The sequence below is a fragment of the Pollachius pollachius genome, assembly GCF_949987615.1.
Source record: "Pollachius pollachius genome assembly, chromosome: 14".
In the NCBI taxonomy this organism is placed as follows: Eukaryota; Metazoa; Chordata; class Actinopteri; order Gadiformes; family Gadidae; genus Pollachius; species Pollachius pollachius.
Window position 1 is genome coordinate 15,104,698 of NC_136947.1, and position 18,148 is coordinate 15,122,845.

Genomic DNA, 18,148 nt, shown 5'->3' on the forward strand with positions numbered 1-18,148 from the left:
GAAGCAAAAGCAAAACAAAATCATAGTAATAATTATTTGTGCCTGATCCAGATGCATTTTATGATGCGCACATGCAACAATACTTAAAACACATGTTTACTGCTTGGCCATTGGGACTTAACGGTTTGCTAGGAAAAGCAAAAGGGTAAATTTCAATCAATCTTTTAATAATATTAATAATATATAGTTGGATATGGTTTGTTTTTATGAGTTGGCCAACATTAAATAATAATTGAATCAAACGAGTTGAAAGGTAAGTATAGCCTCGAGTGCAATGTACAGGGGTTAATGAAACCCAGTTGAACCTTCATAGAGGAAACAATTAACATTTCAACTTGACATTTCAAATGAAATACATGAGCGAACCATGGAGGGCTTTCGGTGAAAGGCTGTCCACTCACCTCTCCGTTTAGGAAGCAGTAAAACACAGACACAAAAAAACCCTGGAACAGACAAAAGCATGAAAACAAAGGCAGCTGGGTTTGAGTATGCCCTCATAACACCCGCTGTGTATACAGACACAACCTCCAGAAGAGAGTGGCTCTCCAGACGCCGTAACGCTCTGCACGCCGTCTCCACTGATGAACGCAATGTAATATTCCCAGAAGACAACACGCTCTGAAATGTTTTCAAGACGACCGATGTGTGCTTGTGCCAGTTTGCGAAGTGAAGTGTGTAAGTGTGTGTGTGTGTGTGTGTGTATGTGTGACGGGACTGCAGTGGCCTCGACTGACTTCAACTGGTTTCTTGTATTTTTTTCCCTTGTCTGACTCATTCCTGACGAGTGGAAGACAAATACCCACGCAGAGAATAGCACCCACTCCTCAGATCTCATGCTGACAGCTGAGCACTAAGCATGAGCTACAGGGAGGCCTGATGCTGGGAGTTAGTGTGTGTGTGTGTGTGTGTTTGTGTTGAAACAGTACACAAGCATCACCATCATCATCATCCTCATCATCCTGTGCCCTCGCTTCTGAGCTGAAAGCTCTCGGCCAAAGAAATAATGAAACAAAAGTAGCAGGACGGTGGCTCATGATGAAAGGATTCTGATTCGATTAACTGAGCGGTTTCCCCGTCACCCCAGCCCTCCCCGGCCATTACCCTTCCCCTCCGTACCTGAAACGACTGCAGAAAGGAGTTGAAGTAGATGAAGACTATCTGAGAGATGTCATCTTCTCCAGGGTTCACGAAGAAGAGTATGTAGGTGATGCCCAGCAGAGGCAGTAAGACCAGCGTTGCCTTCACAGCCTTTCTGTATAAAAGGGAAAGAGAGAGAATGGCTTTAAAATGGGAAAAAAAACAACCCAAAGGCATATGAACGGAACCGACTCGTGCACAGGTCAGTGGGCACACGCCAGAGCAACACAGAAATTATTCTAATGGGTTTATAATGGGTTCACCAGAGAAGTTCACTCATTAGAGATCAGTGAACCTGAAATCACGAGCAGTACTATGGTGGAGATTTATATTTCTTCATAATGATTGCAAATAATGACGCATGAACATTGTGCGCCATTTTCTAAATTGGGGATTTTAATTGGAAAAGTTTACGTTTACCTAGGAGAGACCCAGAGACAATGTATTTAATTCCCCCTTGAAAAAGTAATCGGCAATGTATTTGCTCCGGTTTGAATTGAGCACACACCCTTTTAAGGTTTAATATATCAGTAATTAACCACTCCTGAAACTCAGCATTAACTGGCCGTTTGAGCAGGTAACGGTGTAGAAAATGGGTTAGAACCGCTATATTGATCCAGCTATAGTATACATACCTGTACTGTATGGTTTCAGAGGTAGTCGAAGCTCTCAGTTTGGTCATGAGAATTCTCACTATGTTGAAGAGGAAAACAAAGTTTATCTGCCAGGAATACAAAGACATGAATTAATGCCAACACAAGTGTTAATTAGCCACACTAAAAGTGAACAAATATAAGGGTGAGAAATTGGAAACACCTCATTATAAATAAACTTGGTGAACTATTTCATAGCAAGGTAGGCTCAGTTGAGCAATAAACCACAAACATGATGACATTTGAACACTTATTTTTGGCAGCCAAATGGCACAAACAGACACCCTTTGAGTCAACACGTTGCACGTTCAGAAGATGGTGGGTTTCATTCATTGATTTTCCTCTCCAGGCAATCAGTTCACTTAATGCTTGATCACATATTTCACAGGTCTGAAAATGTTAGTGTTACTTAAATTCACATTAAAAATACAATGTTTGGGACATGATATGTGACTAAATAAAATTAACGTGTGACATTATGAAACAGGTTCAGAATTACTCACCAACAGTACCAGTATCACCGGCCCTTGGTAAATATAGTCCACATATTTACCAGGCTCCTTGCCAAACCAGCACCTTAACACATGAATGAATGATTTGTTAAAACCAAGGTGTAACCACTGTAGTCATATGTCATGTGCAGAGATGCAGAGTGGACACTTACTGTTCATTTTCATAATAGAGTTTTCCAATGGCCCAGGCAACAATTATAGGACATGGAATACCTAATCACATGAAAATGAAACACTCATTTTAGAGTGTGTTTGCAAAGCACAATTATGCAGTAATGAATGAGAACATAAAAGGTCATCTGAAGATGTTTCCAGTGGAAAAGGTAAATTACATTTTGAAACATTAGGAGGTGGCGTTGTGCTCGATCAAAAGTAGTGGACGACACCACTTCTACTTTGAACAAGGACAACACACATCCGCCAATTTACCTTGCTAACAGGGCAATTATTTAATTCAAGCCTCTCACGGACACTATCGCCTTCATTGTTCAGTCTCACTCTGTAATTGAATGCAAATTGTCGTTGGGACATTGCATGATGGGTATTAACGGTTAGAAATCCACGATATGAGGGGTAAAAGGTCATCAAGGTAGGAAGCAGTTGAAATGCTCCTGGGTGTACTTCTGTAGAGGGGGACTCATTTGTGGCATTGTTTGACAACGTCTACAACTGTACCCTGTCTTTGCTCCTTCCTTCTCAGGAGTTCCCTGGTGTCAAGACGGATTTAAACTGTTCCCTCTTCCTGTGATCGGCCGAAGGAGGCTAATTAGCGGCTGTCTTGAGACAACCGAAAAACATAGACTTATACTCGATGGGTGGGTGAGGCTGCTCTGTTAAAGAAATCATTATCTGCAGAATGCTTCAGGACTCTCTTTGAAATATTCCTCTCCTCTATTAGCCAGCATAGATACACCATTAGAAGACGGATGGTTTGTTTTTTCAACACAGCCAAAACCACACCGGCAGAATATACATCTTTACCAATCTGCTTACGCTGCATATTGTACAGTTGGAACATTGTAATAGTGTATTCCATTTGTCAATATCTCTGTTTTACATATCTCATTACGAAAACAAAACATCTTAATAGTTTGACCTATAAACCTATTGTAGCCTGCTGACAAGTTATTCCTTGAACACATATTCTGCTTATTAAGATTAAATGTTTTTTTTCTACATATCGACAATTTTCTACATATCTTCAATGTTGACCTAGCTAGCTCAATTAGTAGAGTGCTCGGTAGCTGCTGGGGCAATATATGCGAAGCACCTTTGCACTCACACTCATCAGATGCTTAAGTTAAAATCATCCACCAAATGGCATATACTCACATAAATCTATATAAATTTATATGGTATATATTGTTCTCATTATTCGTATATCGTCCTAAACGTACTGCTTTACAGTACACCGTTAGTGGCGCGCATCCCGCTGCATCTGTTTGCGTTGGCTCCATGAAAGCATCTTTTAAAGTGAAGCACTTACATTAGTACCCAGCTCTTCCTCTGTGTGTGCGCTGAGCTTACAATGAGCGTGACGCGCACCACCCCATACGGCACTGCGGCGGCTAAGTGACCAGCGGCGAGCGCTCGCATGCCGGCGGCCCAAAGCGAGAGTGTTGGGAGCAGAGTGTTCAGGCAGGGTCTCCCGCCTGCCGCTTCGTGTCCTCCCTAATAGTGCACGTGGAGACGGGCCATTGTGTATAATTGATGTGCTACTAAACTGTACCCCACATCTACTTCCCACTGAGCACAACACACAGTTTCTATCTCTGGAAGTCACGGCCAAACAGAGCGCGACTCATCGTCAACGCGATTCTCTCCAAGATTCGGTAGTTTCAAATGAATTAGGAGACGTTCGATTGAATGATGTGTGGCTCTGTGACATTGTGAACCAAAGAACACAAGAAGGCTTTCATTCAAGCGAGCCCCGTAAGCTGTGCTTTTTTCTATGAGTGGTGGGTAGATAATTCTATGAATATCTACCCCCCTGAAATAGATTTGATCCTTTGTGAGGATGCTATTTTGTACATATTTTAATTCATGCATCCCTTGCTCCCGTGCACAAAGGGCTGGTTGTTTGTTTGTTTCCTGCTGCATATTGTATGTCTGTTGTACTTACACCATCCAATGAAAAGGAAGACCCACTTTCTAAGCTTGTCCGTGGAATAGGTCATTACAATGGCTGTGTGAAGGTAGCATCCTTCAACAAACATCCAGAAAAAGTTAGTCACAACAAAGTAGTTGTAAATGGTCGTAATAAGCCGACACCAAGGCTGCAAGAGAGGATGGTAGTTCAATGTCAATCAAAGACAATCAATGATTCTGTAATTTCATGTTTCATGAATATATCAAGTCTCTATCAAGATCTATCAGTCACACAGCAATCTTTAGACTGAAATCCTACACTTACAGAAAATATTAATAATATATCCCAATGCATGTTTTAGGATAAAAGGTTTTAGTTTTTACCTCATTGCTCTCGTGAATATTGTGATCAATCAACTGTAGCAGAAACCACATGACGTTTCGTAATATGAAGGTGGTGATTAAATTCCAGTGGATGATGTTTCGAAGACATCTTATGCTCCTATGGAAGAGATCAGACAAATAGACATCAAAGGAGTATTGTTCTTGTTAATATTTATTGTACTATAATGAGTTCATGCAGCTGAAAGACATTTTCTCTTTCGGCATGATGTAAGAGATAGTTAATTCTGATTTGTCTCTGCTTCTGTCAGAGCAGATTGGGGATCAATTATAAGTAAATAGAGTAAGAAATACAAGGTCATGTCTGTGTGTGTGTGTGTGTGTGTGTGTGTGTGTGTGTGTGTGTGTGTGTGTGCATTTTGGAGACATGGTATGCCTTAGTTGTAAACATATCTGTACAAATGTGTATGTGTGTGTGGGGGTGTTTGTGTGTGTGTGTGTGTGTGTGTGTGTGTGTGTGTGTGCATTTTGGAGACATGGTATGCCTTAGTTGTAAACATATCTGTACAAATGTGTATGTGTGTGTGGGGGTGTTTGTGTGTGTGTGTGTGTGTGTGTGTGTGTGTGTGTGTGTGTGTGTGTTTTGAATAGACATTATGCCTTAGTTGTAAACATATCTGTACATGTGTGTGTATGCGTGTGTGTGTGTTTGTCTGTATGTGTATGTCTGTTTGTTCATGCGTATATGTGTGCTTGTGTGTGTGTGTGAGTGTGTTTGTGTGTGTCTTTTGAACACACAGCATGCGTTTCACAGGGCTAATGCATGTTACTGCGCTAAACGGCCGGATCTGCTCATTTGACGTGAACGAGATAATGACGAGGACGGCTGTCATTGGCCGTTAACTGAATGTCTGTGACTGTTTGTGAGCCGTCATATGCGTGTAGGATGTTTTTGGGAAGGACTATTTGTGAACTTGCCTTAAGCAGAGGAAGAGAACGAAGGCCACGACCAGGGCTCCCACGGAGATGCAGTGGCCGAGGTAGTTGATGATCAGAGCGATCTTATAGTGAACCGGGTATTTTCTCTGCAAACAAGTTTTGCATGGGTCGTTATTACAGGGTTGAACATGACACGATCAAGTCAAAGTTCCCCCCCAGAAAGTCTAGATCCAACTGTTTGAAATGATCATGGTGCATTATATAAGGGGACCTATACATGAAAGGAATACATGCAAGCCGTAATATGGATCTATACAGTTATGAGCTCCACATATGCTGTGTAAAGGCTTCTTATACTGTCAGATATCATGTGTTGAGAGGCAGTATTTCTCAGGGGGTGGAGGTGACAGGTGTGGTTGGTTCTCAGTAGGTGGAGGTGCGGGGGTGTGGTCGGTTCTCAGGAGGTGGAGGTAGCATGTGTTTGGGCGTGGTCGGGTTCTCAGTAAGTGGAGCTGGCCGGTGTTTGGGTGTGGTTGGGTTCTCAGTAGGTGGAGCTGGCAAGTGTTTGGGCGTGGTTGGTTCTCAGTAGGTGGAGCTGGCAAGTGTTTGGGCGTGGCTGGTTCTCAGTAGGTGGAGCTGGCAAGTGTTTGGGCGTGGCTGGTTCTCAGTAGGTGGAGCTGGCCGGTGTTGGTTTGTTCTCAGGGGGAGGATGTAGCGGGTGTTTGGGCGCGGTTGGTTCTCAGTAGGTGGAGGTAGCAGGTGTTTGGCCGCGGTTGGTTCTCAGTAGGTGCGGAAGGTAGGATCTCCTACCTTCTCCTCCAGGATCGGCTCACAGCTGGAGTAGTTGCTCCTCTCAGCCCAGGTGCCGTTATCCATGCACTCTCTGTATGCACTTCCTGTAAAGGGAAGGACAAATGCAAATATATTATCTGACGGGTTATTACTTATTCTACTAAGTGTATTCAGCAGGTGCTTTATCCAAAGCGTCTAACAGGGACACTCTGTAGAGGTTTAGGCCCCTCGGTCAAGGATGTATCAGGTAGGTGGTGGGGTTTGGGGATTGAACCCAATGCAAGAGCTGGTGGGGTTTGGGGATTGAACCCAATGCAAAAGCTGGTGGGGTTTGGAGAGAGAACCCAGTACAGGAGCTGGTGGGTTTTGGGGATTGAACCCAGCACAGGAACTGGTGGGGTTTGGGGATTAGACCCAGTACAAGAGCTGGTGGGGTTTGGGGATTGAACCCAGCACAAGAGCTGGTGGGGTTTGGGGATTGAACCCAGTACAAGAGCTGCGAGCCGAACAAACCTGCCTTCTAAAGAACAGTTCTGGGAAGTTAAACCTCACTGAAGTGATACAGTACAGTATGAACAGAGTTTAGTATGCATGCAAAACGACCAACTGAATTATTTTCACCAACTTATATTATGTTCAGAAAATACAAACCAGTTTAATAGAGTTATGGGTAAATAACAGGTGATTTATATTCAGGCCAGCAAGCAAGCCTGAAACTCAGTTGAAAGTTTCATGCAGAAATTGGTCAATGATGCTTCTAAGGAATACAAAGTAAGGATTAACATTTTAAATGTATGGTTGGTTTATGCAAAGCCACTGAACCCCTCAAATAATTAGCATATTTTCTGATAGCTCTCCATTATCATCTTGAGTGACTTTTGAGGTACCTTTTTTCACAATTTGCTTGAGTGACCTGTCAATTGACGTCCTGGTATGAAATTGATATAGCAGATCTGAAGAAGTCTCTTATATGCTTTTAAATATTAGACAAAGATGGCAATGATAGTCTATAGAGTCTGTGTTTTGTTTAAACACACACTTGATGAGAAATCTATTTAAATTGACAAAAGGCTTTAGAGAGTTTCTCTAACTTCAACTATAATAGCAAGTCTTCAGGTTATACAGAATACAAATAAAATAAAGTACAAAGTACAACCTTGAAAAAAACACCAAGAGAGATGGCGAAAGAACGCAAGGCTTGGGGGTGGAGCCAGCAGGTTGCCAGACCAACCACTCCCCTCACTCCTGCCTGCAGTCTGCCACAGCACCTTAAAGATTCCTTTCATTATTCACCTTCAATTTCCTTTCAACAACCAGTATGTGTATTATAGTAAGTGGTCGATAAGACACAAAATGATTGGATGTCCTTGGTGGGTTCAAACTCCGCACTCCAACAGCTTGGGAGGCTGGTGCTCTGTGCAGAAGACAGCCAGGTGTTCTGTAAACAGCCCCTCGCGGCGATGTCATGAGTACATCTTATCAAACACTCTGGTTGTGCTTTTCTCTCCTAAAGAAACAGATGCAATTTGCCTACTGCTGAAATGGTCATGCAAATGTTGGTATGAAGATAAATCGTCTATGTATCTTTCCAAGTAGAAACATGATGCTATTGTCAAGTGTAGAGGGCTGGATTCACAAAATATATTCCAGGGAAAGGTCTTTCCATTCGTTTTAACTGAATATTCTCCTTTTGAAAATATATTCTGTTTTCACAGCCAGTGCTGTACATGAGTAATCTCTTACTCAAACATACTAATCATGTATAATCAGCAGGACATGACATGGCTGTATGTGTGAGCCCCAGTGCGAAAGATCCAAAGATATCCCAGAATATTCAGTCCCTGTGTGCAAAGTGAGTTGCTATGTTGGAAGAGCTACTGGAATGACAGCAGGTCTTGTTGGGGTTTGTCTCTGAGCTTTTCCACTGAGGCAGGGCTAATTTAAAGTAATGGTGAAGCCAAAGCACATTACGCACGCGCTGCCCATCTGTGCAGAGCACAAAGCACAGCTCATTGTGTTCACCTATGCCTTTTTTCCTCCCTGTGGCAACCTGCAAATTATTGAATTAACGCCGCTTTGATGGATCGCACATCACACATCGCTGAATGTACACTGAAGTGTACGTCCATCATTTCATGCAATTCAGTTTTCATGCAAAGTTTTGTTTTGTATCTGTATGTTTGCTGAATAGTCTTACTTTTATGCTCTCTGCTTTGAGATGATGAGAATGACAGCTGTTGACTGAGCTCTCCTCCTTCCTGCAGGATTATCGAGAAGTCTTTAATTCAGACGCAGTAGTGAGGATCACTAACAATTCTCACTCTTCCTTTTACATGAGTTCCTCTGCATGTGAAACTACACGATACAAACATAATATTGAGTCTGCCAAAATAAGTTCAATGCTCAGACTGCACAGTCTGCTCCAATGACGATGCTAGTTAATTGAACGTGAACAGGATGTATAGTTATTTATATTTGTCTGTGTGAGGGATAATCTGTTTGCAGCATTTGTCAACATTTGCCAGCTCATTTAATGACATGCTAAGGCAAACATCAGCTGAGCCACGAGCTGTAATGTTCCTTAAAATCCTTCTTTGTTTCTTGTCTTAGTTAATATGGTGATGCGGTTTATACAAGCCTAGAAGACTCAACAAGAGAAAACGTGGATCGTAAAAGCATTCCTTTAGCTAAATTTAACCAACTCAGCAGGTGGATCCATTTAGTTTCTTGTTCCTGCAATGCAGCGAGAAGCTCACTCACGTTTAATCGCTGGATTGGTGTTCAAGAGAAAGAACATTGTCCAAAGAAAGCCTTTTGTACTGTTCTGCTGCAGTGGCAACGTAGCCTGGATAGCAGACAGATCTGCGAGCTCATATTTTATTTGCTCTGGCGTGTGCGTCTGGCCTTCATCCTGTCTGATTTCCAGCAGACCTGGACCGGGTCAGGCCAATCACAACCGTTTTATAATATATCATGTTATATAATATGGGTTAGCAGGTTTAATATGATGTAGAGGAGCACCCTATGGGCGTGCCGTGGAGGAATTCTCATACACAAACTAAATGGCTGCGGCTGATCCTCATACGTTCCCTTGGTCTGATTGGTTGCCCGTCCGTCCAATTGTGTCCAGAGGCATTTTGGTCTACACCCATTTATAACGACCCTTGGAAATCTAAAATGAATTGAGAGGTCTGGTGGTGTCAGGCTGGTGGCGACGTGTGTTAATGATGAGGCTTTGCTTTACAACGTCTGCTTAATCTTTTGACACAACCAACCTACCATCTCAGCCCTCACCCACTCTGCCACCACGGGGTAGTGACCTAAATGATGGTCGGGGTTATCAGTGTGGCTGTGGGGAGATGATCTGTTTCAATGTGTCCTGTCTTCCACACACTGTTCCTTGAGGTCAGCCCAGGCTGTCCTACAGCCAGGGTTTCCATTGTCATGGGAGGGAGTGATGCTTTTTCACTGTAGCAGCCATGGATGCCAGACACTACATAGAAATAAATATGCATATTCATTTTTTGCAGTGAAGTCATATAACTAACAGCTTGACAGATAAACAAGGCAAATGTCTACCAAACATTTCACTTGGTGGAATAACTGTATAGTGCAAAAAGACCTGATCATTATTTATATCTGAGGAGTTCAGAAGTTAACGAGAGCAAAACAGGGATAACTAACACACACCTTTAATCAATGGGGCTATTTTCTTAATGATATAGGCACACTGCATGTGAATGCAGATACAGACAATCCTACAATACTTCAAAATTAATTAATACAATTACAATTAATAGATCAATTCTTTTTTTTTTATTATTCATCTCTGAAGGGCTCTACATATCGAGTACATATCGAGTTAAATTTCACATATTTTCTTTCTGTTTGTTTTGCACTTTTGTTAGACTCATCTCTTACATAATCCTTTACAACTCAAATCACCCAGCACAGCTTTGGTTAGGTTCCAGTGTGCAACATACACCTGAGCCCTTCAAGGCATGCCTTTGCTCATGCACTCGTCGGAAAATAAATGTCATGACCCTGAAGGGAGCAGTGCAAACCAGGGCACATCGTTACACAGTCCCTCCGCCGGCTGGAGGCTTCTGACATTGCGATGCATGACAACAGCAATCAGTGTATCGGGTTCATGAGGACAGCGTTGGGTTCACAACGCTAACGCACCACAGGGGAGAGGGCGGGGTGCTCCCACATTGTTTTGTTTTGTTTCCTCAGACATTTATTAGAGCTACTTAATAAATGGTTTGTTTGACAATGGTGGAGCTTCTCTCACACTGCGTGCATAATCTAGCAGTGGGTGTGAGGTGGAGCTGGGATGTGCCGTCAGAATCTGTAAAGGCCCTGGGCTTGGATTACTGAGAGAGGTAAATATATCACTGGGACGTTTCATTTTTGTAAATATAGAACCGGGGCTGGGAATAGGTGAGGATAATAATTCATGGAAATAGATATTTTATGCAACTCTTCTGAACACTTCTTTGGTAACTTTTGCTTTTATTATCTTCTTGAAAAACCTTTCTAAGCAAACCAAACGTTTTGCTTGGCTTCCAATCCCATGGTATTAAAGGTAATTCAATAGGAATGACTACTTTACATAAGACCAAACATTTTTGCTGAGGAATTATTAATTGCTATGCATATTTATGCAATTATTAGGCAGCATACTGATCTTTTTGAGTACAGACAAGGCAATATCCCCTAGACATCCCAGTTCGTTATTTTTACACTTTCCCAGGGGAAGCTACAAACATTTGACAGAACTCAAACACGTAAGCTCCTTATGAAAATGTAATAGAGACTTGGTATCTGACTTCAGCGCAGAAGGCCTCTTCAGTAGCCGGCTTTGCTCATGCTTGCTTAGACGTGCTTCAGCTCATAGTGGAGAGGTCCGTAAAACAACATTCACCAGGGTTGGATCAGAGGAACAGGCTGTCAGAAATGTGGAAGAATTCCCGGTAGGTGGTTTATTGTTAGTCTTTTTCTTTTTGTTCCTTTTAAATGCACTTGTCATAAAACTTTACCATTACATGAACGTTCTGAGACTCCCAATAGGATATCCCTTTAGCGTAACTTCGCCCATCACACAAGCTTGTTATTGTTTTTCTGTTTGCAAATGAAAACGTCAGGGTTTTTTTTACTGAGAAATAGGGATTGAAGGCTAATGACGGCTCCCTAGTTGCTGTTTTAATAATCATATTGTTTGATAGACTAATACCTATAAATTAGAAGGACAAAACACCCTGTTTTCCCAACTTTGAAGTGTTACCAAATAAGTTGTCTGTCTGGCAGCATTTGGATAAAAATGACGAAAAAAAGGTATGCAAAGTGTAAAGTAAGTAAAAGTATGTAAGCATATCATCTAAAATCATCTAAAAGGAATAAGTTATTATTTTTTCCAATGTTTTTTCCTTAGCACAAATCAGAGCGCCATCCATTAGGACCATTTGATTAAACACAGGACAAAACAATCAAACCCCAAATCTAATCTTCGGCCGTGTGTTGTCTCTCTACCACGGAGGCGCTCTGTGGCTCATCCGGTATGCTGAACGCTTTATATTGAAGCTCTGCAGTAACCCAGTCGGACTCTGACCAAGAGTGGATCTGAAACCCACTGACCTTCTCCGAACAGTACTTACTTGATATTTAGGCTAGCAGGTCGAGTAGACTGCACTGTGAACAAATCAGTTAATCCAGAGATAACGTTCAGATTTATTTTTATAAAAAAATTTCCCCAGCGTCCAATCGATTTGTCATAGAGATGGTTGAATTTCAAGATTTTATTTGGTCGACTACAGCTCTATTGGGAACCAAACAACAGTAGAAGGATGCTGCTTCTCCTCTGGCTTAAGATTTGTGCCTGTGTGTATCTATATTTGTGTGCACATGCATGTGTGTATATGTGTGTGCACATGCATGTGTGTGTGCATGTTTGCGTGTGTGTGCATGTGTGTGTGTGTGTCTCTGTGTGCTTGTGGCCTGTATGTGTGTGTGTGTGTGTGTGTGTGTGTGTGTGTGTGTGTGTGTGTGTGTGTGTGTGTGTGTGCGTGTGTGTGTGTGTGTGTGTGTGTGTGTGTGTTTGTGTAAGGCCTTTCACACATGAACTCCGGATTAACCCCGGAGAATCGGGTCCGAAGATTATCAGGAGTTGCCCTTTCACACATGCACGTGATGTAACAGTGGAATGCAGTGGAAGATGAAGTGCTCTGTTTGAAACACATTAAGGATGGCGAGGGAGGCTACCAACTCCTCGATACTGACTCTTTTTGCAGTGACACCAATACTGCATTTACTGTGATGTACCCACAATATCAACAGAAGAGTGCGAAGCAGACAGAAGTTGGAACGCAAAATACAGGCGAGAAGAGAAAAGTATGAGGCAGCTGAACTCCGTGCTGCCAAATTTCACTCCAGCCGCATGACAGAAACATCATCAACATGTCAGCAACACGTCAGCAAAAGCAGACTGACTCTGGCTCCCTAATTCTCCAGACTTTAACTCTGGAGGGGCAGATTCTGACACCAGTTCAAACATACAGCCCCAGTTCGACTTTCGGTGCATGTGTGAAAGCCCTATGTGTGGTTTGCTCTAATCTTGCTAATCAAACCACCTGGCTTACTATTGTACCGGCCACCCACATTCAGTTATAATAACACAGGCAAAGAAAGGATGTGTAAAGAGGAGTATCATAAAACATAACACATCCTGCTTCTCCGGGCTGTCAAAGTCACTCTTTTAACACACCAGCAGCTCAAAGCTACTCATGATTAAGATATCTTGAAAATAACAATACGATGACATGGGAAATTAATTGTAAAAGATAGCAATGCCAAGCTAGACTTATCTTCGTCACGTACAGTGTGCTGAGGAACTATTATTGAATAAAGCCTCAAGGGAGGGGAGTCAGATAAGATAATAATGAGTATTACACTGTGTTGAGAGCTTCTATTTTGACATTGTCTGCCTTCGTGGTGTCAAGGAAAGTTACTTGCGGCTTCTTTTCTAAAGAAGCACTGGATTGGGGAAACAGCTCTGGAGAAAGACGCTCAAGCTTTCTCCATGTCACGTGACCACGTGGTCAGTGGAGTTGTCTCAGTGGATAGTAACTCGGAACTCGTTGTGTGGGATTTTGAGGCATATATATTGGCTATATCCATATAGGGTGTAATGTTGCGCATATTTGTACACAAAATGTGCATGTGTACAATGTATACAGAATTTAAGAAGCATTGTTTTAACCACTTTATGTGCAGAATGCTTTTGTGTGTGCGGAATCTTAGTACAGTGTCAGGCCAGGCAAACGAGGACCCCTGCCAGGCCAAGACAAAGATTAAAAGAGAAAAAATGCTGAAATAAAAAATGATAGTGACAAAAAATGTATGCGTTAAATATAAAACAGAGTTATCGTGATGCAATGCAAGTGCCATTTCTAGTCTCTTAAAATGACTGTGGAGTGAGAGCAGGCGAACGTATCAAAGAAAAAAAATGTGTCACCAAAAGTTACGCTAACCAAAGAGAATCTCGCCCTTCTCGCATGGCCTACGTCACGCCTGATTAACAATAAAGGTTTCATGCGCATTAAAACTGTTTAATAGCCACGTTGCGAAGATGCTGCGTATTCCGATAATAATGGAACGACAGAATACTCTCAGATTAATAGCTTATGCGCCGACCCTTTACCAGAACATCCCATGTATTGAGAGGATTAAGGCGTACTGGAGGTTCGAGCGATGGCTGTTCGCGGATGAGGTGGATCTGACAAGTGGGTGTCTTTTGGAGCATTTAGTTGCCCTGCTCAATAACTAAATTAGGCTATTACCCTTTTCATAGAGTTTTAAAAAAAAAAAAAATACATTTGCAAGTAAACAACCCAAGTGCAAATAAACATTGGCTTGTATCGCGACTGCTATCGAGGTGAATGATAATAAACAATATATATAGTAGATGTAGTATATGTGTATTTTTGTACTTTGCCTCTTTGGATGCAGTAAAAACACTGTGTTGAGAAACGTAAATTGGCTGTTACCTTGGCCAAGTCCTACAACTTCTACAACAGTCTCCACATTGGTGACTATGACAAAGAGACCTGAATGTGATGGCTGAACGGACTTATCCGCTTGCGAGAGCCGTAAAGAATCAACCTTGGTACGAATAAAATGAATGTCGTCTTTTCACAAAAAGGAAATCGCATTGTCATTCAACACAATGATTTTTGATCATTCAACACATTATGCTTTTTTTCATGTTAAAAATCCCAACCAACAATCGTGTTCACTGTGAAAAGACCTTACAAGTTGGGTAGTTAGTCAGGGCTCTCCATTACCATGGACAATAAGGCTAATTAAATTAACCCTGTCCAGAGGCGGCGTCCATATCATTTCCTTTTGCGCCTAATATTTAATTAGCAGTTTGGTGAGCTCTTCAAGACGGAGGAGAGAAAGAAGCCTACTCTTCAGATGGTGAAGGAAGAGATAGCCGCACTTCACTGGATTCCGGGCCCCTTTCGTGCTGGAGGACCAATGAGCCCCACGTTGCCATTGTTAGCTAAGCGCTGCCTTGCTGTACGTGCTGCCTCTGTCCCTAGCGAGAGGCTGTTCTCCATGGCGGAAGACATTGTTAGTGCCAGCAGATCTGCCCTTTCTGCAAACAATGTTGACATGTTAATAAATCTCTCAAAAAGAACATGAAAATACAATGAATCTTAATACAAGCTGTTGATTCTAAAGTAACTGTAAAAAAGTTATTTTTTACAGTTAATTTTCTGAATGCTGTATACCTTAATGGATATTTATTTAGTACTTCTTTTTTTTACCGTTACACCAGTAATCCGTACACAGCATTTTATTAAGTCCAGTTCAGGTCAAAGATTAGCGATGAGACTGCTTGCAAAGGGTGACTGCTTGCAAAAGATTCACACTATAACGATTCTGAAACTGGCACATTGAAGTGACGTGAGCTGTCAGTGGCTACTGCAGCATCAGAGACAGAAGGCTGGGAGCTGGCAATGCACCAGTTCATCCAACAACAAAACACAAACTTCAACGATTGTATTCCCACCTGGAGAGCAACTAATGAATAATAACACTAAGCTTCTAGGAGAGAACTGAGAAACTAAATATCAATCAATATCACGTTGGGAAATTTTGTGGTTATAATTCCCCTTTTTAAAATAAGTACCATTGTATCCTTTGGTGTGCCACATTGAGTCGCTGAGTTTGAGGGGTCATCGTCTACCGGAGACATTGAAGATTGAAAACAACTATCTTCTAAGGATTTGATCAAGTGAATCTCTTGAGACACCCAAGCAATGGCTTTAGACCCTGTGCAACTAACCAGATCACACTGCTGCAGCTCTCTCTGCATTGTTCTGAAACTGTTATCTCTCATCCCAAATATTTGAACTGAACTGCGAAAAGATAGAGAACAGTATTCAATCCATCAACTTGCAAACGCTTAGCCTAGACGGTGTGAAAAACAACCAATGCCTTTTTTGCAGAGAAGACTTCTCATCACTCGTCTTAAACGCATCGTAATTACGGATTCTGATGAAACCCCTGAAAATCACAGTGTGAAATAAATTGGTCGGAAGAATAATCAAAACAAAAGGCGGTAGCATAGCAACAACTAAAAGAATGCTCAAATCTCCTCAAGCTAACTGGAAACAAAAGGGACAAGTGAGTATCAGTACTTCGGTCCCTTGCTGTGTTCTCCAATTGACTGTATGCTGCAGTGTGTTTCTGTCTGCCGGCTTGCTGTTCTCCCGTAGTGCACAGCATGAGTCAAGAGCCAGATGCAGCCAGAGCAGCAGCTCAACAAGCAGGGCTATAGGCTGCCTCAGACATCTTCCCAACCAGCGACCGCCGGTCTGTCCCTCATTTGGTGTCAACTTCTTCTCAGGGGTCACTGGCTTTCATTGACCCAATCAAACTAAAGACAGATGTTCCAAACGCTCTGGCTAAGCTCTGGCTGTTGGCATGCCAAGTTCACCCCACTGCAGTCCTATAGATGGCAAAGTAATGTGGGACACTCTCGTGAAGACACACTCCACACTTCCTGCTGTGTTTCTGCTTCAGCACTGCAGAGTTGTCCAGCAGGATGGACCCAGCAGCCAGATAAAAACTTTTTGTTTTTATTGTCACACCAAATCCAGTTGAATATGGAATAACAGTGAATCAACCAAACGAGTGGTGTTAACAATTGACACACTCATTGCAAGCAACACATTGCATGCATCAATGGCAAAACCTCTTGCATTCACGTGCTAATACTCTTTGCTCTCCGAGTCTTTTGAATTGGCTGCAAGAGTGATGCTCTCGCAGGCGCTATATTAAAACACTCAAATATGACCCTCATTTTACCACTGTAATCGACATTCTGTACATTTTATAAATCTAAGAAATATAGGGATAAAGAAAACAAAAGAGCTCAGTGAGATCACGAAACCATTTGATGTTTGCCCTCTAACAAAAAACGTTGACATGGATAAGTGGTTGGGATAATTTGTTCCCCTTTGAAAGAGTTTAAAAAGCAGTGGTCCTTTGGGCTGCCCTCTCCAGTTATCCCATTGATTGGGAGCACAAATGGATGTTCTGGGACAGGGGAGAAGGACTGTTATTAAAATCCATAAGAGCCCAGACTGGGCTAACGAGGAGCAATTCTAACACTTCTTCTGCCCAGAGAGCTGGGACACTTTGTTCGAGAGGACAGCTCTGTGACAGGGGTAGGTCAGAGGAATTGATCCCGAACAAAAACCCATTTTATCCCTTCAATAAAGGGGGTGATAAGCTACGGGGAGCATCTAAGTTGGAACGACAAGACAACCCCTGTAGTATCACTCTGTAACTCTTTTTGGTCACTTTGTGTCTGAATGTCTCTCTCATCTACACCAGCATCACAAACAGTCCATATTTGGCCTGAATGGCTGCCTAGCACTATTCTATGGACAAAATTAATTAAAGTGACGGACAACGAAATTACGTAATTCACTTCTAATTACGTTATTAGGGGTATTCACGGTGTGAAACAAGCATCAGAAATGATGCCACATGAAACAATCTTTCAGAACTTTATAGTAAAAATAGAACCAAGCAAAATAGATAGTATGAAGAAGAATTGACCGCTGAGATCCTAAACTAATGAAAAAAAAATGATTGCCTTTGTATTAAGAGAAATAAATCCCATTCTATCGGGTTGTTCTGCCACTACCGGCTGCGGGTCACCTAAAGGCCGCTGGAGGAACTGCATAAGAGTTTCTTCTAGGGCTCTCTGCTCTGACTACCCTGGGGCCCCTCAAAGTCTCCCAGAATAACCATTGCAGGGTTTTCTTTACGTGCATTACAATAACTGAAACAAACATGATATGGAGGCTTAATATATAGGTATGGCATGACAGAAATCATGGAATAGAGAAAATAATCATTACAAGAGAACTACTGCTTCGCAAGGAGAAGTATTTCATGTTGGATCTAATGGGAGGGCAACATATCAAAATAAAAACTTTGAAAGGGCTTTGCCACAAAGGGAAAATAATCTCAAACCTTATTGTAATGAGATCTGGACGAGCTGTTGAATTTACTCTTGTTTTGAATTAGGGCTGGGCGATATTGCAAAAATTATTATATTATTACGATTAATTTTTTGATATTGATCGATATCGATATTAATCA

The 18,148-nt window shown here is 42.0% G+C and overlaps 1 protein-coding gene across 1 annotated transcript in view; it reads right to left on the bottom strand.

The window, feature by feature from the left end:
- The window catches only part of LOC307085852 (corticotropin-releasing factor receptor 2), a gene marked incomplete at both ends in the record, with an annotated part of 32,263 nt that overhangs the window by 394 nt on the left and 13,721 nt on the right, over positions 1-18,148 (bottom strand). The window contains 9 exons of the mRNA XM_079750741.1: positions 402-443; positions 1,117-1,252; positions 1,773-1,858; positions 2,294-2,366; positions 2,455-2,515; positions 4,425-4,578; positions 4,775-4,892; positions 5,711-5,817; positions 6,482-6,567. Coding sequence (XP_079606867.1) covers positions 402-443; positions 1,117-1,252; positions 1,773-1,858; positions 2,294-2,366; positions 2,455-2,515; positions 4,425-4,578; positions 4,775-4,892; positions 5,711-5,817; positions 6,482-6,567 — 863 coding nt within the window. The remainder of the gene's footprint in view (positions 1-401; positions 444-1,116; positions 1,253-1,772; positions 1,859-2,293; positions 2,367-2,454; positions 2,516-4,424; positions 4,579-4,774; positions 4,893-5,710; positions 5,818-6,481; positions 6,568-18,148) is intronic.